The sequence below is a fragment of the Acyrthosiphon pisum genome, chromosome X, assembly GCF_005508785.2.
Source record: "Acyrthosiphon pisum isolate AL4f chromosome X, pea_aphid_22Mar2018_4r6ur, whole genome shotgun sequence".
NCBI classification, from domain to species: domain Eukaryota; kingdom Metazoa; phylum Arthropoda; class Insecta; order Hemiptera; family Aphididae; genus Acyrthosiphon; species Acyrthosiphon pisum.
In genome coordinates this window covers 60,449,050-60,473,351 of record NC_042493.1, presented here as the reverse complement: position 1 = coordinate 60,473,351, position 24,302 = coordinate 60,449,050, and the positions used below count along the sequence as shown (strand labels likewise).

Below are 24,302 nucleotides of genomic sequence, written 5' to 3'. Positions count from 1 at the left end.
ATTTTATTTTTTTCTAGTTAAGACAAGTTGTTTTCTTTCAATTATTAATGCTACATTTTAAAGTGTAGTTAACAGTTGTTTAATTGTTAGTGTTACATATTCAGCTGTTTTTACTTACTTAATAAATAAAGTAGGTACTTTACATATTTGTACTTTACTTATGTCTGTGTTATGAATTTATGAAATTATACGTGTTACTAAAACGACGATAAACGATAATAGATATAGTTATTTAATTTTTTCTGAAAGATATTTATTATTCTTTATTAATTATAAACTAAAAAAAAAACACAATATTCACTTGGATTTTACACTGTTTTAAACATATGTTTTATTCGTTTTAAACAACTAACAAAACGTTTCTAACAAATGTTTTAAACATAACAACCCTGAAGCAGATAGACTACGCTCTTTTGGAATCACTTTTTTGATTTTAAATCAGATTTGCTCAAAATAAATACAAATATAATGCAATTATTTCATGGGTTTTTTGAAAAAAAACTCTTAATTGTAAAGTCCTTTAACATCAAGTTCCTAAAAAGCCATAATATTTTGTCATAATGTCATATTTGAGTTCATACAAGGATAAAAAATTAAAATCGGACATTCTGAAGTATGTTTAATTTACCACCGTTTAGTGGTCTAAAACGTCTGAAAATACGATGTGCTGCGATCCCCTTAATATTAAAAATTTAAAAAATCATTTTCAAGTGAACTTCACAACGAATTAAAAAATGTTTTATGACATTTTTACCCTTTTCCCAGCAGCAAAAATCATAACACGACTGTGCATTTTTTACCTTTTTTTATTTTTGAATATACGCCGTATTATTTTCATTGGGCGACTTTCTCTATTCCCGTCAATCAGGTATCATCAAATTTGCTTATTGTATAACATGTAAATACAGGTTGTAAATATATCAAATTTTGTTTCAGTAAATACGTAAATTAGTAATATATTATGTAGTTTGTGAAATTTTCAAAGATAAAATAATTCTGAATATTTTATTCCTTGTGGACTGTGGTCGTTGTATAAACAGTTAAATATTTCAATACACGTAATATTTTCATGTATGATATTGTAATATTGTATAGCTCGTATATTCTACTTACAACTTATCTTTCCATTCAAAAATCCGTATATAGAAAAAACCGATTCCCCTAGTCTCCTACCTTAAATTGTCTTCAAAGTTCCTAATTCACAACTCCTCGCCGACTAACCTCCTGACGAACTCCTCGATTATATTTTGGCTCACGCACACTACAAACCACGACTCGTCTTTCGCATTCCGTTATTATATTGTATAATTATAAATTTATCTCAACAGCGAGTTAGGTTGTAGTAATTACCTACTCATTAGTTCTAGTTTTAACCTTAATGTTAATTTAGTCTTATACTACTATCGTTCTTTACAACGTTTTGGCTCGTCTCGTAAATTATATTGGTCATAAATAAATAAATATACCTATGGGCTATTGTAATATTATATACCTAATGACACATTTATACGGATGCAGGTACAACCTGTGTTGTGGCTCGCTCGAGGAGGTGCGCGGCACGTGCGCGTTGATCCTGCGGGACGTGTACGCGCCAGGGCTGCTGAACCCGCCGCCGAGGTTTGAACACATGGTGGAGGCGCTGCTGGACGGCATGAAGCCCATCTCGCCCGTGCTGGACACTGAAGCGTTCATGGCGTTCACTCACGAGCTGTGCGGCGTACCGGTGCGCCGGCCGCTGGTCACCCGGTACAGCCGGTGGATGTACAACGTGCAGGTGTACACTCACGCCGTGCTGCTGACCCGCGCTTGGCTGGCCGCCGTGTTCCGGCCGCTGTTGAACTACAACATGAGGTTCTCCGTGTGGCTGAACGTCAAGTTCCCGGTCGGCGCGGCGCTCAAGTTTGGCATCAAAGTGTTCCACCGAGTTCGGGACGAAGTGCCGCCGCACTCGTTAACCGCCAACCACCTGAAGCAGCCGGCCACCAAAGGACGCGCCGCGATGATGCAGTCGGCGTCTTAGGTCGCGCTGGGGCCAATGCTGCTCTCTGGCTATATACTGGATGGCTATACATATCACGACAATAATGATAATATTATATTTTTATATTAAAAACCGTTTGATTTTAGTGCACAACCACTTGTCGACCATAATGTAAAAATTAGATACTCTTTGTTACAAAATTAAAAAAAAAAGTTTTAATAGGTTTTGGATTTCCAACCATTGCCGTTGCCTGTACATTTTTTAAAAATAACAATAGGTACCTACGCGATTTTCATAAACAAAATAATAAACCTATAACATTTATTTTTTATGAATAATTATTATGGAAATCATTTTAAATTAAAATAACGCATTTCAACTACTTTAATGCACTTTTATTTTAATGAAATAATGCTTCGATTATACAGTTTTCTGTTTTACTACTATGGGTACATGAAACAATTTATTTTATATAAATTTTATATTGAGAACGATATACTATAATAATACATATCATTAAAAGGTTACTAGTATTATCAACTAGGTACTTACTTCTTATGGACAGAGTACCGATTACCAACAAATCGTTTTTACAATTTGACACTGTTTCAGATCTCTGTAGCTTGTTTTCCTTATTCCATAGCCGTCACTGTACACCCATATTAATAAATTAAAAATATTTGCCCATACCTATATTATTAGAGTTGTAAATTATTATGATGTACTTATTAAGGCGTAAAAAATACTAATAAATAATAATTTACAGGTATGAGACGGCGCCTTTTTATATTCGTTTTTTCTGTAATTTATTAGGTACTTTTATACTAGAAGGGTTTCAGAAACGTATATGGGTAAAGCTCAAAAATAGATACAATTATTAAACAAAGTAGTCCGATTCATAGTGATGAACTGATCAATGGTGCTTATAGTTATTAATTGTTATATACATGGCAATTGGTTAGATAACCAAAATAATCAATAATTTAGTTATTAGATGATAATATTAACCAAAACTTACTCTATAAAATCAATTATCAATAGTAGGTTAAATATTATTATATTATCATATAGGTAAGTTTCATATACCTACTTAGTACTTGACTTGAAATTATTATTATAAGAACATGTAAATATAGGTACTTCACTGATTTTAGCTTAAAGTAGTTATAAAAACCTATAAATAACGAGTTAAGTTTGAGTAATGTTAAAGGTTTATACATAGCTGTATAAGACAAAGAAATATGTTTATGGGTTTTATTCACTAGTGTTAAATATAATATTATATATTTTATGTTATTATCACGATCAAAAATCGTTTAATTATATTTTATATCAAAGACGTTTAATATGTTTTAATGGCAACGTACTCTGTATTAATTTTTTTAAATACTAATTTTCTTATTGAAATGTATTTATTATATCGTTCAAGCGTTTTATTTGTAAGATAATGTTTTAATCATACGAAATTGTTACAGAGTAATATCTAAATCGATTGATTGTAAAAAATTGTCAATAATTGTTTTATTATAATATATTATGTATTGTTATGTTTGGACTTCAAGATGATTATTACATTGAATTAGGTACCTGTGTTTTTTCTGTTTAGAACAACAAATATAGGTACCTACCTACATTTATTGAGGTAGTAAAATTACGGTAGTGTTTCGTGAAATACTTTTACGATAATATTGTGGTCCATACGACCATACCTACTGCAAAACGTTGGAGGGATGGATTGGAATTTCGGACCAGCCCGGGAAAATACTTTTTACCGGTCCACTATTTGTTGGGAGATTGGGGGCAACTGGCAAGTGTACCATACTGAAGATAGTAATTTTTTTCTAGTATTTTAAAGGGTAGTCTACTGTAATCAGTGTTATTATAAAATCAACCTTTAACAATAAAATGTAATAATAAAAATAATAATAATGGAATAACAATAGTATTACCTACATGGCTACATATAAATGTTACATAATAAAATGTTGGTAATTTTATATTTTATATTATCAGTTTTACTGTATCGATATAAAAAAATAACGAAAATACAATTCCAATATATTATTCAATCGTATTTGATAGCATTTAAAATTAACACATATGCGTGTAGTTGTGGATTGGCCCACCGGGAATTCGGGAGTTTTCCCGATGTACTGCCTCCTACGCTGTTTTTAATTTTTTTTTAAGTATTTAATCACACGTTTTGATAAAGAACTAGAAAATAAAAATACACTTATCTTGTGCGCTTTTTCATTGGACGCAACATCTCTGGGTAGGTAGGAGGTACTTATTATATTTTTGGATGCTAGTATATTATAGAGTATAGACTATATCATAGTATGCACTGTACCGCGTATACTGTAACCTATAAACCCCAGAATAGGTATAATATATACCTAATAGTAGACATAACAAAATATATTAATCAATAAAAATATTGTTTTTAATAATTTGTTAACAAATAATAATATTAAATAGTTTTTTTATGTGATTGGATATTGCAGTGATAATAATATTATGTAATTATCACATTATTTACCTAGTTAATGTGATTGATGTTCAAAGTGTGATATCAATAATTAATTTTGAATAGTGAATAAAAAAAAATAATAAAAATATCATCAGTCATTCAGCCCCAAATTTAAAATTGTTGGAACAAACAAGAATTTGAATCAGTCTTATATTATGTATGACTACCATAATACTCTATCAATAACATATTTTAAGCATACTTATAAAAATATTACCAATTTGTAAAGTAAGACTTAAGTCTTAAATGAAATGAAGTTCCTATATTGAAACTATTAAATTTTTTAGACCAATCCTAAGACTGTGGAAGGTATTGAATAGGTACTCCTCATTACCTAGGTATAAACTATTTAATGAATTAATAATACTTATGATAATACACTTTCGTTTTTCCCAAAAACCAAGTGAAAAGAACAAAGCTTACTATGTTTCTGCTTATTAGTCTGTATGATTCTGTATGATTATTCTGAAACCGTTTCTTCAACTTCTTGTAATCAATTACAGTGAGTGTTAATAGAATTTGTATGCTCATTAACAGTGTCAGTGTTGTATAAAAATACTTTTAAAAAGTATTTGAGTAGTACCTAGGTAAACTTTAATATACTTAAAAAAAAATAGTATTTAATTTAAAATATTACTAAAAAAGTTTTTTGTCTTATGTATTTAAAATGTAATTTATATAAAATACTATTTATTTTTATCAAACTTTTACTCATTTTAAATATCAGTATATTATAACTCTGCCTCACTTTTAAATCACAAATATCAGTAAAGCTTTGTTATAGGATTTTGACAGTTAAATTTAAATTACATATTTACAAAATAATAGTTAAAAATGAATAATTATAGCACAATATGGAAAATTGTTTACATTAGGGATATTGTTTTACTATATTTTTTTATTAATTAACAATGTATATTATATTTTATGAACCAGTAATTAGTATATGTAGTAAATGAATACATTTCAAGACATTGTGTGTAAAAATCAAAGACAAATCAGTTAATATAAAAAGATGTGTCCATCAAGAAGTTAACAAAAGCTTTGCTTTTTTTACCGGTCTGATTACAATATTTTCCCGCACCAAAATGTTTTCCCAATCCACCCCTGTATGCGTAAATGTGTGAGTGTGATAAATCCTTGTACTAAATTATTTATTTTGAGTGAATAAACTCAAATTTAGCTTGAAATAAATACAAGCAGGTATTGCTATCATTACTCTAAAAATAAATCTATAATTATTATACTAGGATGGGTATTAATGAGTTAAAAAGTTTAAGTTAGGTTAAAAACTGAGTTAAAAAAAAAAAAAAAACATTAATTTGACCAGCCTTGTTTTTAAATCGATAAATCATAATTTATACTTAGGTATAGATAAATATTATCTATAATTTTTAAAAGTATCAGTTGAATATCACACTAAAATAGTTTAATGTATATTTTCATATTAAAAAATTAAAATAGGTACCTATTGCATTAAGCATTTTGCAAAATATGTTGTTTCTCTCATTCTCTATCAATAAAATAAATTGTAGATTATTGTACTTGGTACAGTAACAGTTAAATACATTTAATTATAAATATATTATTATTATAAAGATAAAGTTCAGCTAAAACTCACTTCGTTATTCTGAGACTTGAAAAATGATTTAATGCTTTTAAAAGTAGTATTTTTTTATTTTTGTCTCAAATTTTTTCAGCTCCTCCTTTTCGTTTTTTTTAGTACAGCATGATCCATCCATTTAAATTTTATTTTATAATTCGCAACTATTACTATTGTAATATAAAATATTTTATGAGTTATTCCTAGTTAAGTAAATTCAATTAAATTAAATTACTAAGTAGTAATTGAATTGTAAAATTAACTAAATTGTGCTGAACTGCTGACTGCCGAGTGCTGATATCGAGGTTTTGAATGACGATTGATATTTAAATATAAATAATATAAATTTCAAATAAAAATATTTTTAATAGGTATTCATATTTACGATCCGCATCCGACTTGTATCGTCAAAATTCGTCATTACCCGCAACCCACCGGCGACCGGCCCATCTGATCGACAACCCGAATAACCAATTGTTTATAGATTTTACTGTCCATGGAAGTTGATTTTTTGATTACAGTTATTGTTATTACTTATTGATAATTAATATTATTATTCAGTTTCTGTTGTATACGTTGTGTACTTGTATTATTACAATGTATTACGTTTTACGTTATAATAATATTATAGACTGTTATTACGTAATATCATTGAATGAATAATCTATAATCAATGGTAATATTTATTAATTAATAGCTTATATTTACGTCTACCTACTACCTACTTAATATTTAGTACGCGGCCCATCGGGAATTTCCCGATTTCCCTATGGCCCAATCCGTCCCTGTCGGGGCCCAACAGGTTCTTAATCCGGCCTTAACGTTTCTCATTATGTCTGCAATTCGAAACAGTCGGATTGCTTACCTATGTGATTTGATGACTGATAGCTAGACAATCAAATACACGTCCTATCAACTCTACACTTTTTAACAACAAGAGATCGTATCCAGTCTATCTATTTACAATGTTTGTGACGGATTGCTAGACGCTCTAACTTTTAAACATTCCCGCCAAAACGTCAAGCCTTATCTCCAATCCACACCACTTATCCTTATCACGAATTCTAAACGTTTGTCTTAAAATTGTCGCGACTTTTAAAATTCAAACGACTCTTACTCCAAAAATTGTACCCACTCTCAGCGAGCCCAACAGGTTCCCGGGCTTAATTCTAAAACTGGCTTATGGTATATTTAATTCTAAAATTGGTTTATGGTATATGATCGTGATCTAGTGATATGGTAGTATACCGGTTACCAACTTAGATTAATATGTATGCCGGTTACTAAATGCAAGAATCAACCAATCACAGCACCAAATTGTTTTTTTCTGCAAATCATGGTTGACGTTATGATAACGTCGTTATCACTTATCATGTTTGGTACTCACTACTACAACTGTCTCTACTCGAACATCTCCAAATTGTTATGTGCTGCGACTGTGTCTGCCTAGTGTCTATTGATGTGTTGTGTGGAATTTGTCAAATGTGAAGTGAAGTACTCGGGAGTTATATTGGCCAGTTGTCACTTGTCGCTTATGACACTGCATATAATAATACTATAAATGAAAATATGTATTATTGTATAATAAATATTTTCACATAAGCTGTAGTTGTGATGTCATTAATTCAATTATTATATTTTTGAGTTTGTTGAGTGTTAAGACTAACCTGTAATCTTGTTTTTAATATTATCTAATATTTGATTATAATATTTATTAATTTTTAATTATTAAAGTTATACCTGACAGTTTTAATTCAATAATTATTATTGTTTTATTAATATTTTTACTAATAATTTTCATACAATGGACCAAGAAAATCCGAGTGTTATTTATATCGAAAACTGGAATGATCTATGTCGATTGTGTCTCCGCAATGAACAAAAATTGCAAAATTTGTTTTTTGAAGAAACCCTTTTGGAAAATGTTCAAGAAGTTACTAATCTTCACGTAAGTTATTATAGCAGTGTAATTTAATGTATTTTTTTAATTCTATTAAAAATATTTTTAATTCCAGTTTAATGTCGAGGATTCTTTACCTAATTCTATATGCAAAATATGTATCGACCAAGTGAATTCATTTGTTGAATTTCGAGTACGATGTAAAGCTACGGACGAATGGCTACGAAATGAAGGTGCCATCTTGGATAATGAATATGAAAAGGTATACCTTTTATTTAGATCTCAAATAGTATTAAATTGTATGTCTAATTATGAAATATTAATAAATTAGACTTAATTATAAATAAGAATTGCATACCGTCGTTCCAGTTTCTCAAATAAATTTGTTTTGACTGTAACTATTATTTTATGAATATTGGTATGCATGTATGTTCCAGGATAATATTGAAATTGTAGAAGTAGTGGACATCTGGAACGACGGTACTCCATTGGAAAAGAATGAAAGCATAATTTCCCAATTATGTATAGAAAATAATGATGATAAATTTTATTTGTGTGAAGATTGTGGAGAATGCTTTGAAACAACTAAACAACTTACTTTACATACTAAAACACATTCTTCTGACCATATTAAATGCACCATGTGTAATGTAGTTATATATAACTATAGTAAATTTGATAATTTAAAAGATAAAATTAACCTATGCAAAAAGTGTAAAAATTTGAATTATATTGACAATTTAGAAGTAAAAAATTCTTATACAGAAATTGAGGGCGGTTTTTTATGTAAAGAATGTCAAAAAGTTTTCAAAACACTGGCTGGCATGTTAAAACATTTAAGAAATTGTGAAAAACAATTAGAAATTGGTTCCTTGTCCCATCAGTGTCATTTTTGTGAGGAAGTATTTGCAACTGTTCAACAAGTTTGGATACATATGAAGACTCATGCACCCGGTGAAAAAATAAAATGTCGTCATTGTGAAAAATGTTTCAAATCATACTTATCACTTGTTCGTCACGAAAACAAACATGAAGGTACATTTAATTATGTATGTTCATACTGTGGAAAAGCTTTTGTTACACCACATGGTCGCAATAGACATGAAATGACTCATAATGGGGCTAAAGATGTGCAATGTGAAAAATGCACAATGACATTTTATACTAGAGCTGAATATAACAGACATATGAAATATCATGACAATGTTAGAAACTTTTTGTGTTCGTTTTGTGGTAAACGATTTTTTGAAAGTGCTCATAAAACAATTCATGAACGTGCCCATACTGGAGAAAAACCATTTGCCTGTAATTTTTGTGGAAAGAAATTCATATCTAAACAAAAAGCACGTCGACATCAAGCCATTCACGAGACATAAAAATAAAAAATAATTGAATACTATAATTTATTAATTACTTTAATTCTCTATAATATAATTTTTATGTTATGTACCAAATATTACTTTTCATCTCTGTTTTGTATTACAGTCTTGCTTAATGTGATCACATTGGTTCAGGCCATTTTGATTCTATTAACCGGTTGATTTCATTAAACAATTATTTTAAAAATGTTTCTATATTTATACGTATACTTAAATTAAATTAAAATAGAAAAAAAATAATAAAACAAATACATTTAAAATAAAATTAAATATAATATAATATGTACAACTAAATTAATGCTAAATGTATTACTGTCCCTTCTGAAATAGAATTAGTGGTCGGTACATTTAAATTTCTAACTAAAACATAGATTCTTCTATATCAACATTTGATTTCTATCACACTGATAAGTTCAAAAATGAAATTCATCCTCTAAATTAATCAGTTTGAAATATCATAAAAATAACAAGAACATGGACATGTGTAGAATATGATATGTAGATATGGGATGGATGACCCAAAAATTGAATATGGAAAAACAGAGAAAAGATTTTTACGCACAACTAGTTTACTATAGCGCAGTTAAATGAAAGTTGTCTATACATCATAACATTTTCAAAATATTTTAACACTTTTTAAGCTATTTATAGGCAGGAGAAAATTCCTATTTTTATTAGTTTTTTTTAAAAATTATGGTCCATAAATATACCTATTTTCGCTTGGTAAAAAAACTTAAAAATCTATTACAAGGTTTATCATAAGTTTTTATTGGAAATTAAAAAAAAAGTTGAGGGTAAATTCACAACATATTTTTTTATTTTTTCTAAATATTTGGACTCATTTTGATCCCTAATAGAAATATTTTTTCTAGTTTTTTTTTCTACAAATGCCAATGCACTTATCTAGACACCTACTGTACAGTAGATCAGTACCCACTTTCCCACTTTTTTATATATAATATTAGTGCAGGGGGCACTACCTTGTGATTTATCTTAAAAATTACAAATATGTATCCTCCCCCAATGAAAATTCCTGTCTATGCCACTTGAAGAAGAATTTTCATAAGAGTAATTCTATTATCTGGTACATGGTGATTCTAATAAAAGTTAAATTTAACGTTAGTAACATACAATTTAGTTTAGAGTTTCCTTTTTTTGATTCTAATATACTGGTTGGATCTATAAACCAGTGATCACACAAGCAGAACTCACTGTATTAGTATTTTATTATGATTCTGGATTTATATATTGTTATAATTTTGCTTATAATTTATTACTTATTATTTGATAATATTACTTTTCATCTCTATTTTGTATTTGTATATGAACGGAATTCTGAATATACATATATATAGTGTTAAAATTACTTAATATTGATGTTGGTTATTACATTTTGTATAAATTATTTATTCTGTAATTTATCAATAAAATCTGATATAGAGTTTATCTGTATAAGCTACTTTAAGAAATAAAATGTTTATATTATCAAAATAATGTTTTTAATTACTTAAATATAACTATATGTCTAAATATTAATTAAATAAATTGTATATACTTTTTAGGATTCAATTATAATTGATTCGGAAGGAATAAATAACAAACATTTATTATTGGATCCAAATCTGTATGAAGAACAATTAATTGATGATCCAGAACCTGTTAATGATAAGCAATTAGTTGAAAATGAAATTGAGTTATCACATTGTATTGTTCAAACAGAAGAGGTAATGCAAATATCTGTTAAAGATGAAAATATATTAGAAACCAACTCTAGTGAACATCAATGTGGAATTTGTGGTAAAGAATTGTTGTCTGAATATTCACTAGCAAACCACATGCGTTCCCACACAGGAGAGCGTCCTTATGGTTGTAGTGTATGTGAAAAATTCTTCAAGACTAAATCCAATTTGAATGAACACTACCGGTAAGTTGTACTATTATTTTATATTATTTACGGTCATAAACTTGCTCATGGGGTGGTTAGGGTAAGCTGTTGACTGCTCTGAAAATTTTTTTTTAGATGTTCTTACATTATTATGGTATGCAATAGATATCAGGTGTAAATATTTTAAATAGGTACTAATAGTGTTAGATATGATAATGTGTATACTAAATTAATTGTTATAAACTTATAACTTATAACTTATAACATAACATCCAAAAATAATATACCAGTTATAAATAATAATATATACAGTAGAACTTCCATATAACGGTCACCGAAGGGACTGTAAAGAATGACCGCGATTTAGAGATGCCCGTCCTACAGAGGTAGAATAACACTAGGATAACACTCGACGAGACCAAAAAAATTGACCGTTAACGGAAGTTTTACTGTATTCTTTTCTTGTTAATATGGAAATGTGACTTGTGAGTAATGACTAATGACTACAAGTTATGTGGTTATATAATAGAGAATTAAAAATGTAAAATAGCAAAATCTGTTTTCTCTAGATAAGTTCCACTCAGACTGTAGTCCAAACTTATCAACCAAATTTTTATACTATGAAGAGGAGAACATTTACTGTGCAACTCTGTTTTTATTTTTTCAGTATCACAAATACGAAAAAATTACTTATTGTTAAAGAATTGATTGATTTGAGTTTTTAAAACTTGAATAACATTTTTTTTTAGTTCTGACTAAGGCCAACCTCCAACCTATCAACATTTTTTCGAAGTAGGTAAACTAAAAAATTTAACATTAATTTGAATTTCGGCCAACTTAAATACCACTTATACTATAAAATGCTGAACCAATAAAGACATTTATTCCCCCCCCCCACCCACCCATTAAAAAAATTCTGAGTTCGGTCTTGAGCGTCTTCTATGGGAGATGGCTCAGGAGGCAGGCCTATTTATAAAATATAATTTTACTGTAACTCAACTGTTTTTGATGACATTAAGAAGACGCGCTACCTTGCATGTGTTAATTGTCTCCCGTCTTACAAATGTAGGTACCTACGACATGGCAAATTGTCGTTAATTTGTTTCAATAGTCTGCTGTTATTTTAATATTAGAGTGAATTGACCTATTATCAAACTTTGAGGTAAGAACTCTAACTAGGTATCAATGCTTAAGCGCCGGCGATTTTTCCGATGTTTAAATTTTCAAGCAAGATATGATTAAGCGAAATATCACAAATTAAAAATGCTCATATCTTGCTTGGAAATTAAAATATCGAATAAAAGCCCGACACTCGAGCACAAATAATGTTCTTACCTTTAGAGTTTGATAATAGGTCAATTTACTCAGATATCAAAACTAACAACAAACTATTGAAACTAGTGAACGAAAATGTGTCATGTTGTTCGTGTGTAAGACGGAGACAACGAATGCATAGGTGTAGCGTCCTCTTATAATTTTAATTAAATTGTTACATTTTCATAAATCTATATAATATTAACTGTTCGTCCTAATACGTGGTTAAAATTTTCCATCCATAACCTCTTATAACCCGCCCAGTTTATCTCGTTAAAAAAATATAGTTTTTGGACCATTAGTTTTTTTAGAGTCGTAACATAGTTGACATTTAATGCCAAAATTACATTGTACGAGTTATTAAGAGGACGTCGTTCTCGCAGGGTAGTCTTTGTCTGACTAACGCACAACATTGTAAACCTTACGTTTTACCGTTTACGTTGATAATAATTCACTTTAAAATGTTCTTTTTAACTTTAGAGTATTTGACTATTAATATTATTTAGGGCCATACGTAAGCGTTTTTGGATATTTCAGTTTTAAAACAAGTTACCTATGCATTAAAATACTCATAACTTGCAAAACATATTTAAAGAAATAAACATGATATATTATGTACCTATTATATTTTGTAATACCTAAACACAATTTAAAACTAAATATAGTATGCAAAGACTGAGTTTATACCTTTAGTATATAGCACCTATAGTCTATAGTTAGGTATAGGTAAGCATCATGCTTAGTTAAAAACAATTTTTATTTTTCGCATATCATATTATATTATTATCATTTATTTCACGTAGAGTCCACAATCCGGAACTGCGTTGGCTGAAAACTTCGAGCAGGGACATCCCGTCCATAACCCGAGTGACTGTCACATCCGAAGACATACTGACGTGCGGTCAGTGTTCCAAGGTGTCCGCGTCGCTGGAGGAGTTGTCCGCACACGAACGCGCCCACGAAGAGCAACGGGAACAGCTGGAAGAGCAGCTGCAGACGGTCGCGACGACGTCGACGTTCACGTGTGAACAGTGCGACAAAAAGTTCAAGTCGAAATCGCAACTGTCCGCGCACATAGGCGACTGTTCGGACGGCGTTGACCTGCAGTGCCCGTACTGCGGCAAGCAGTTCCGGTCGGTGACCACGCTGGAGAACCACAAGCGGGTTCACACCAGAGAAAACTCGTTCGCGTGCGAGCTGTGCGACAAGGTGTTCCGGACCAAGGGCAAGCTGCTCGAGCACAAGTGCGTGCACGACAACAGCCTGTGGCTGATGAAGAGCAACGCGAAGATCAGGACCGACGCCGGCGCGGTCGGCGGCAACCAGCGATTCCAGTGCACGTACTGTTCGAAACCGTTCCGCACGTACTCGTCCATGTTGAACCACGAGCGCGTGCATACCCGCGAAAAGCCGTTCGATTGTTCCGAGTGCAGCAAATGTTTCCGCACCAAGTCCAACCTGACGGAGCACATGAAGGGCTGTCACGACATAGACCCGGCCGCTTGTGGCTTGGACGATGTGCAAGTGTTCACGTTCAAGACCCATTCGATGGTGTCCCCCAGAGGCGAGCCGGAGTCGGCGTGACGACCCTGACAGGCTCGTCGCTGTTGAGCGTTCGTTGAAACATTGCCATTTTGTCGATGATTTTCATCATTCATACGATTAATTATTATGCATTTATTATATATTGGGTAGGTATACATTTTTATAGGATCAGAACATAATTTTTTACTATCATTTATATACGTAACCACAATAATGTTTTTTTGGTATACATTTAATAATATAATTAATTACCCATAAAACAGTACAATTTAATTTACATTTTATTCTTTTGCAAATACACATTTACATGATATAATTTATTATTGTAGTGTATACAATAATATATATAATTTAAATGTTCGTTTAGCTATGATAGTTATAATAATGATAATAATATTATGTTAATAAATGTTAATAATTACTAGCTATCAAAATTTCGGAAAAAAACCGAATTTGTGGAAAATTAAAAATTGTATTTATGCTTAAAAATTAATATAATCTATGTAAAAAAAAAAACCATTTTAAAAATTGATAAGGAAACCTGTTATTGTCATTTCACATTTGCCAATACGGTTGTCAATGTATTAAATTAAAATTTAAAATTAAACTATTAAAAATATACCAATTGTATACTAATAATTGTCAATTTATATTTGTAATAACTAATAAGGTATTATAGTAACTGGCTGATAGGTTTATAAATTATATTACAGTAACTATTTGATAGTTTTTATATTTTTAAACTTAGTGAATTGGTAAAATTAAATAATATTAATAACTAATAAGAAATAACTACATAGTAAATACTTAATAGTTAGTACTTTAGTAGTTAATATTACAAATTATAATTATTTATAAATCAAGTATAGAATTCTCTAGATTTATCCACTACAGACTTTAAGTTAGGTATGGTATATATTTATTGACGAAAATTGTAATTTTAATATGAATATAATATACATCTATTATCTATATACTTATATTAAAGATATATTTTTTACGTGTATTTAATATTAATGTATAGCGTTCCGGTTTTCCATTCCGATCACTGGGTATAATATATTATAATATGCATGTAATATGATTGTCAACCATCATTATTTATTAGATTGTTTCCACTATACATGACTTGTTTAGTTCTTTAGAAAAAAAATTTTTTTTCGGAGATTTTGATCCCTAATAATTACAATTACATATTATAAATATTTAAAAGTACCTACCTCCTATTCGTTTAACATTGTTCGTGTCGGTAGGTACGTCTAAATATGTGTTATATAAATTATAATATAGACCAAATGTTCATGCTATGTGAATTGCCTAAACATTACTCCTTAAAACATGATATGCTGGAGCCCATTGATCGTATTATACATTAAAACACTAAATAATTTTAATACCTTCCCAGAGATTTGGACTATTTATTAGCCACAACTGTAGTAAAATCAGCTGATACCTACCTTATATTCGAGTTACTTTTTACAAACAAAAAAATTAAATATGCAGCACGTCTATCAATCGATGTTACAATTTACAATATGTAATACAAATTGTTCTCATAATAAATCAATGGAACAATTTTTTTTTGTAGAGTTTATTTTGTTTATTTAGTTTATTTAGTACATTTAGGTACCTATTATGTTATAAAATAATAAAGATAGTATTTCTACTGCATATTCGCGTATAAGGTTATAGATGGTACAAGCCACAAGGTAATCAATAATTATAAGGATTTGTGGTAGGTATCCAATTTAGTATTTATAGACAAAAAGAGATCATATAAAAAAAAACTATATTTTACTTCGCCAAAAAATTATTTTGAAGTTGCAGATAACCAATAGGTATTGCACAATTAATTTATATATTTATAATAATTTTCCATTGCATATTCTAAAACATCGTTTTACTTTTTTACAGTCGTTGTAAAATTATTGTCGCCCCCTAACATAATCCAGGGAGGGCTATTGCCCCCCCCCCCCCAAAACACTCCTATAAATACGGCCCTGGTTTCTACACATTAAGACGAAACTACAGACCAAATTTCATACATAGCTTCAGCAATTCCGATTAGGCATTATTCGACATTATTGCTACATTTAATTTAATTTATGGTCAGTAGGATTGCATAAACAACCACTACCTAAACGTGAATCAATACTGAGCTTCTAATGGACCCTGCTTAAATATAATTTAGTGGCGTATTATATTTATGATATTCATTTTATTCAATAGGTACGCAAAAAAATTTTTTTTATGTTAATGGTAAATATGAAAAGTGTAGGTTAGGTAATGTTATAATGGTTTAAATTTGTGGGACAATTTTCATTTGTAGATGCGTATTATACGAGAACCTATTATTTATGCTAATTTATTTGTTTTGTTTTAATTAAAATAAATAAAATAACAGTAAACAGGGAAATATTTAAATGAAGTATATTGTAATCCACTATATAAAATTGTATATAACCTAGATAATATACATATTATTACATTTTCATTTCCATGTATAAATTTATTTAGGTCAGAGAATTTCAATTTTTTTTTGGTTTGGCATATAGGTACCACATTACCATTACGACCGATGTGTATTATGGATCAGTCATACAACTTTTAAATACAATAATAACAAATTATTTAGGTACATTTATCAGTATATTTATAGGTATTTAGCACCTATTTACATAAAGCACAAAATAATATTATATCTGTTTCAAACACTAATTGTAAAAAATATTAATTTATTAATTTTCCGTTCTACCACAACACGGGGAAGAACCTAAAATTTAGGTAATTACTGTTACAATATGATAATAACACAATAGTAAAATATTGCACTGAAAAATAAATAGTAGTTGCATGCTTGTATAATATCTCAGTAAGTGAAATTACTAATTAAACCATAATATGATGTTAATAAGAATTAATAATATTAAATTTAATAACAAAAAATGTATTTTATTTTTATAATTTTATCATATTATCTCTTCTTTGTAATAAGTAATTGATATATTTTTTTTATTTAATTATTAATTCAAAAGGTTTTTTTTTTTAAATACTTGGCATGCATATAATAATTTATATTATACAAACGTTTCTTTACAAAACTCATTGCAACTGTTAGTAATTGGGGTTTGCGAATAATATCCATTGTTACAAAATTAGATTTCAAAAACGATTGTAGAGTTGTCCCAATTTAATTTTTAATAGCAGTAATATAATCACATACATTTTTGTAGAGTAAAAAAATTGTTTCTTCCTTTTTAAAATTATCAATATAAAGTTATTGCGTAAATTATTATTAAGAATTGGAATAATAGATGGCCAAATGCGTGATTCATCAAATAAATTTGTGTGTATACAAATTTTTAATTCAGAAACGGATAAAAAGTAAGTACTATGTATTTGTGGTTTTTTTTTTGAAACACATCGTTTGGGATAATAACAATCAAGGCTCTATTCTTTAAATTAATTTGCATAGGTACCTAAAAGTTAATACATTTTTTTAGAAAATTGTAATAACTTTACAACTTGATGTAAAAATGTTAGCAAACTACAATTTTAATCAATATACTAAATAAATTGTATCCAAAATGCAGAATTTAAAATATATTTTTTTTCGTACTACACACTTTATATTAAACTATTGGAGTTACCATGGGGAACTTTGCATCACAATAAAACGGTTTATGTCGGTATATTGATAAGATTATAAATAATTATACAAAATGATTTTACAGTAAATGCACTAAACCACGGGCGTACATACGTATGTACGTCCGTGCACTGAACTAAAATATACAAACAGTGAATTGGTGAATAAAAATACCTGAACTTAGGAAAAATTATCCTCAGGCTACAATATTCCTCACAATCATATGAAATTGTTTGATCAAACATTTTAAAGCTAATTATTGTAATCACCAAATTATTAATATTTAATTACAAATATACACTAGGTTTAGAAATACTTATCATTAAAAAAATTAATATATAATAGGTACTTAAATAATTTTCAAACATTAATAATTATATTATTTTGTTTTATATCACGGTTTGAAGTAACATACCTATGTTAATGGTTCTTTTAAAAGAATAGGTATCTACATTCATTAACTATTGTTTGATAACTATTTGTATTATTTAACGTATCGATCATTCGAAATATTTTAATTTTAAATATTGTAAAACTAATATTGTAAGTAAAACTTGTAAAAATGGCTTTTAAAATATTTTAAATTTCTATCTATCTATTTCCCAATGTAACATCAAATAATTTTAAAATTAACGAAGAAAAAAACTGTGAAAAAAGTTACTATAGACCATTACACACGTTTTGATTTCCTATTCCACACTTAGCATTTCGTACTACACACACTTTTAGACCCTGCCAAAATGGTTTTATGTATTCAATAATTTATGTTAACAAATGACATAGAATGTCAACGCACTGTTTGTTTCCTCTCTGGATAATTTACAAAATAATTTTAGAGTCTGAATGAGCGATGAATATATTGATTTTACAACGATGATAACTCAAATAATAATTAAATATAAAACCGATAAGTAATAATATCCAGAATAATATTATCCACCATAATTTTTAAATGGGTGATTTTATTCTCTGATAATTGATAACTTAACAACTATAAAAGAAAAATACAATTTTACATAAATGCGCTTATTTGTTGCGTGTAGGCTTGTGAAATACAAATATTGCAATGACATCCTCTTAAATGTATATCTTTCGTGTTTTCTAAATTACTAAGTTTGGATTTTTATTGGTTAATTTATAAAATATGATCACGTTAATAGACATTAGGTATATAAACTAATATATCATTAACAAGGTCTATACCAATTTTCAGAATTTTTCATTGTCAAAAAGTGCCTCAAATCGAGTGCGCAAGATTTGATTACAGACAGACAAACAGACATGAAAGCAAACTTAAGAGAAGTGTGTAAAAAGTTAAATAATATGTAAAAGCCAAAAATACCATAAAAGTATAATTACACATACATTTAAAAATTGTATATTAAACTTATAGATGCATGTATCACAAAACAAGTTTGATTTGAATATATATACTATTTGTATATATATTTATTCATTTATATAACAAGCACAACTGCTGCACAACGCCCAATGCCCAAAGGGGCAATTACATTTTACTTATAATTAAAGAATACAATACATGACAACTAAAAATAATTAAAATTAACCGTTTATATAACTTAAAGAATACAACATTTTGAATACATAATGTAATTAATAATTAACAAAACACATATCAAATAAATATTATATCACTTATCGTACACCAATTTGATATACCCTATTAGATATTAAATTTTTTTTGGTATTCAAATTCTAGCTGATATTACGAAGTAAACATATTACCTTAATAATTAAATATTATTTAAATATGTATGTAATAACATTAGAATGTGCTAAAACAATTAAATAATATCATGAACAGGATATTTTAATTTAATTTTAAACTTACTTGTAATTAAAAAAATATTTAGAGTACAAAATAATACATTTATTTATGTGTTATATTTCATGTTTTTATTTTTTATTCTAAAATCACAGACAAATTTTGGAAATTAAAATTACAGAAATTATGCCTTGGTAGGAATAACATTTTTGTAACAAATTCATTGTATGAAATATGAATGCATAATTTAAATTATTTAAATATTAATATTATTATATTATATAAAGGAATTACAATTCATTTAAGATTTTAAACATAAATAGCCAAAATAAAAGGAGCTAATTATTGTCGTTTGAAAAAATTGGATACGCATTATTCATCCAGTTTGTATGCCAATCTACTGCCCGGAAATTATCAATTTCTTTACAAAACCTACTTTGTTTCTCGCAGATCTCTGAAGGGAAGTTTTTAAACCATGTCATAATGTGCAATGCAAGCTGATTTTCATTTGAGAATACAAGACCATTTTCATTGTGTCGAACCAATTCATTTAAGCTGAAACAAATTAATGTTCCTTAAAATCTTTTTTAAAAAATGTATTAAATTAATTATAGCAAAACTAGAATTCTGTATCTATTAAATAATTATTACCATTTGAAATCATATGCACAGACAGGTAAGCCAACACCGTACATATCAATCACTTTCATGGGCAAGTCTAAACCGCTCGAGGAGGCATGTAAGCACACACCGAGATCAGCACACGCTGAAATTATTCAATAAATGTATTATACAAAAAATAATTTACCTTATTTAAATAATCCTGTAATTTTACCTAAAAGAAGTGGATAGTCATTATTTTCAAGCCAAGGTGTAATGATTGAAACTTTTTTCCACTTCAATTTTAAAATCTTATGTTGATAGTGATACTTTAATGGGCCTCGCCCGGTGATAACACAAATGAGTTTCGGGTAAATATTGTCACTTTCATCGTATTCTGAAACAATAAATGTATATTATATTGCGGTGACCAAGTTATCTCTTAAAATAAACAGAGATTTAAACATACAGATAACAAGATTTAATATTCTTCAACAATTACCCAGAATCACTTCCATAATACAAGATAAAGTTAAGAATAAGAAATACATTTAAATATAGTGATCCATTCAATTGATTATAATAAATCAGTAATATATGTAGGTAATTGTGTGTATACTTTGTAGAGCTTTCAATAGAATCGAAAAATCTTCATCTGGAGTCCAGCTAGTACTGGACACAAGTAGACTAGGCCGGTCGGGTTTTAATTGTACCTCTCCAGATTCTGATAGCTTAGTGAAATCATTTAAATTCATTTTTTCTAGTAAATTATGTTTTTCAGATAATGTGATTGTTTTAAACTGTGGTCCCGGGCGATCATACAGGGTCGTAGCTCTAAAATAGGTACACAACATAGATATTTTGTTGACAATTTCAAAATGACAGATAAAAAACCTTACTCGATATTCCATTTTTTATGCAGGTCATCTTTCATTGCTTTGGTAACACATAGATTAAAATCAGCCAGTCTGCCAAAAGCATGTTCATAAAATAAGGAGAGTTTTACCAGAGGTGCATTGGACCCCAAAGTCAGGGCAAGTATTGAGTATGCATAATTATGCCAGTCGATTATAAATTTTGCATTGACGAGCAGACAGTAAAACCAACAAACAGCAAGTGTAGGAATCGCAGGTGGATTTTGAACTAGAACGATATCGGATTTGCGTTTCACCAATATGGCCCAAAACAATGTCAGTGTTTGCCATACAACTTTAAACAGGAATGCTATCATCCTTGGAACATCTGTGAAATAAAAACAGAACGTATAGTTATGTCGCCAATCAAATGCGACTCACACCGAAATAAGTTACAACAGTCTATGATCATGTGAGAGGTGAGGTGGTAAACAACGATAGACGTGGTCAAATTTAATACATTTTTCAAGCAACTAATCGACTATTGAAAATCGGAATATTTATACCAGTATGGGGTGAGCACCAAACAACATGGATTAAATTTTAGACGAGATACTCACATTCGTCGAACGGAAACGGTTTCGGGACACCAATAATGGTGGCATTCTCTTTCAGGTCGTCCAGCACGGGGCTGTCCGTGTACCCTACGATGTCGACATCAAAACCTTGGCGAATCAAAGACTGCGCATGATACTGCATTCTTGGGCTCCGTCCTATGTCGCCCAAGACCACCACGCAGACGCTCTTCTTTCCCATTTTTACTGTATACGGTGGAATCGTAAAAGGTTACGACAGTCGCATGTCCACGCACTGCGTCCGGTGAACGCGACGGTTAATCGAAGTCGAAGAATTTCGACGCACCAGAAGTTAGTACGAATCCAGCGTTGTTTTGTACTTAGTGGCCAGGACTTTGGTATCTTGCGGATTGCAGCGATCAAATTGAATGGTTCATAGAGTAATCATTAGGTAAATTAAGTTAAAGTAAATACCTATTAAAATATATTTCAAAGCATTAGAGATTACTTATTTTGTCATGGGAGTAATGGACATTGGACAATGGTTCGAACTTCAGTTATCAGTTATCACTAATCGTTTCGCGTCCACGAATCACGATAACGATAAGTAACGATCACGATAACGATGTTGCCCACTCGATCAGACGTTGTATAAAACGTTTCGCTTTCGAGTTTCGGTGTAGCTTGTTCTATGAGTGTACCGTCCTCTTATCGTTGGTTTTAAACTACGTAGATAATAACAGTATTCACATTACACATTTTACAATTCACTATTTTCAAGAGTATTTCAGATTTTTCCTTATTGTACCTACTCTGTTGCAGACTACTTAATTGTTATTCACATAATAGGTACCCATAATAATAATAATAATAATAGTAATAATAACCCATACATCATAATACACTACATACTTTTTTGTACTAAAGTGGTTTGAAATATTTATTGTTTTTGTGAATTTTTTACTTATACTTCTACTAGTATGCCTCTAAAGTGTTTTGTGCCTGGGTGTAATTCAGGTTCAACCAAACAAAATAAAATATATCAACAGCAGGCGATGAAACAGCCTTTGGTATTTCATCCTCCCGAGGTACAATATTTGCTATACCTACTAATAATTATTATATTATTAACCTAGGCAGTGGCATGCGGAACATTTTTCAGACCTGAGGCAAACTATACAATTTTACCTAACCCTACCACCATCAACGCTGGACCTTAGCATAGACTTTGGCGCAACTACCTCCACATCTTTGAAAATTAGACTCAGCAGCATCAAAATTCGGCCCCCAAATTTCTGCACTCCACTGTATATATATAACAAAAGTATAGAGTATAATATAAAGTACTGTATACTATAACAAAAGCTGCAAGGTGTTTAATAATTTTTTTTTTTTTTTTAAAGAGCAGCGTACATGTATAAATACTTATGGTGATCAGACATTTTTTCTTTATTGCATAATCCAAAAAACATTTTAGTACCATAACCACATTGCGTTTTTCCACCAAAATATGAATAAACCACTATAACAACTCTAGATTATTCATTTTTAACTTATACATTATATAAATAGCATATTTTTTATGAAAGAAAAGTGAAGTGTAGGTATTATGTAATATAAACTATTTTTTTAAATTATCAAAATAGGTTTATGATATTATATGTTATTATTATTATTATATGTCAGGGGCGAACGCAGGAAAAAATTTCGGGGGGGGGGGGGGGGGTTGGGTTTGAAAAAATTTAAATTAGGTATTCATAAATATCATATTATTCATACTGTATTACACTTTTCTATATTTTATTTTAGTCACTTATACTATATACATAAATACATAATACATATTATATAATATACATATTACATAATATTATAGATAATAATTAATAACTAATTATTACAATTTGTTAATTTACATTATAAAACGAGATCTATGCGTCTTGGTTTTTTTTGCCATTATGTCAATGACCTTTTCACAAGCCACTTCCACGTTTCTGTATAAGTTTAATAGCATTAATCCATTTAATCTCTCCTCACCAGTCTTGTTGCGCAGATATGTTTTTAATCTTCGAAGACAAGAAAAAGACCGTTCACTTATTGCCGCAGAAATGGGTAGAGTTGCACCAATCACCAATCACCCCCCCCCCTGCGTTCGCCCCCTGTTATATATGAAGCTAGAGATCATCAAAGTGAAAATTTAGTTCTAAAATTGAAGAAAAATAATAAACAAATAAATAAATCTATTTATTATTTATGTATTATTTAATAAAAAATTCATAATAGGTAAATAATTCATAATTTTTTTTTTTAGAAAATGGTTGATACTTCAATACTTAGATTGGGATTCAAAAATTTCACGAGCTGATACATTGTTAACAAAAATAAATGAAGCTGAATTTTGTTTCTGAAGTTATTATTTATGAGGATACAGCAGGAAATTAAATTGTATTTTCCCTAAATTACCCTCTTCTTTCAACAAAAGTATAGAAACCAAAGACCTACAACAGAAAAGTCAATAAGTGCAAACAATTTTAAGAAGAATAAATCCAGTTCCATAAATGTAAGGCATTAGACAATACAACAACACATTCCTTTATTAATTTAAATAATATTTATTACATCTTTACAGACTGAATGATAGAATTGTTAGCCACGTCTGGAACAACAGAAAATTATAAAATTGAACCATTTAGATACAATT

At 29.3% G+C, this 24,302-nt stretch overlaps 3 protein-coding genes across 5 annotated transcripts in view; 2 read left to right on the top strand and 1 right to left on the bottom strand.

The window, feature by feature from the left end:
- The window catches only part of LOC100165413, a 22,909-nt gene extending 19,373 nt beyond the window's left edge, over positions 1-3,536 (top strand). For both annotated transcript variants that reach the window (XM_029487859.1, XM_008182084.3), the window contains one exon: positions 1,519-3,536. In XM_029487859.1, coding sequence (XP_029343719.1) covers positions 1,519-2,020 — 502 coding nt within the window. In that variant the 3' untranslated portion in view covers positions 2,021-3,536. The remainder of the gene's footprint in view (positions 1-1,518) is intronic.
- A 3,305-nt stretch (positions 3,537-6,841) lies between these two features.
- On the top strand, positions 6,842-14,340 carry LOC100167453 (zinc finger protein 391). 2 transcript variants are annotated; one of them, XM_001948907.5, is made up of 4 exons: positions 6,860-8,062; positions 8,130-8,276; positions 10,956-11,317; positions 13,396-14,340. In XM_001948907.5, exons 1-4 carry the CDS (start codon positions 7,919-7,921, stop codon positions 14,174-14,176), a joined length of 1,434 nt encoding a protein of 477 aa, XP_001948942.1. In that variant the 5' UTR covers positions 6,860-7,918; the 3' UTR covers positions 14,177-14,340. The 2 variants fall into 2 exon arrangements, with proteins under 2 accessions (XP_016657701.1, XP_001948942.1); XM_016802212.2 differs by lacking the exons at positions 10,956-11,317; positions 13,396-14,340 and adding an exon at positions 8,452-10,006 and having other exon boundaries at positions 6,842-8,062.
- Positions 14,341-19,712: 5,372 nt separating this feature from the next.
- LOC100166741 (chitobiosyldiphosphodolichol beta-mannosyltransferase) lies at positions 19,713-22,363 on the bottom strand. The gene is made up of 6 exons (XM_001952750.5): positions 21,647-22,363; positions 21,072-21,414; positions 20,792-21,006; positions 20,408-20,569; positions 20,224-20,338; positions 19,713-20,127 (listed from the first exon to the last, which is right to left on the bottom strand). The coding sequence occupies exons 1-6, from the start codon at positions 21,840-21,842 to the stop codon at positions 19,911-19,913; spliced, it is 1,248 nt and encodes a 415-aa protein (XP_001952785.1). The 5' UTR covers positions 21,843-22,363; the 3' UTR covers positions 19,713-19,910.
- Between the last annotated feature and the right edge of the window lie 1,939 nt (positions 22,364-24,302).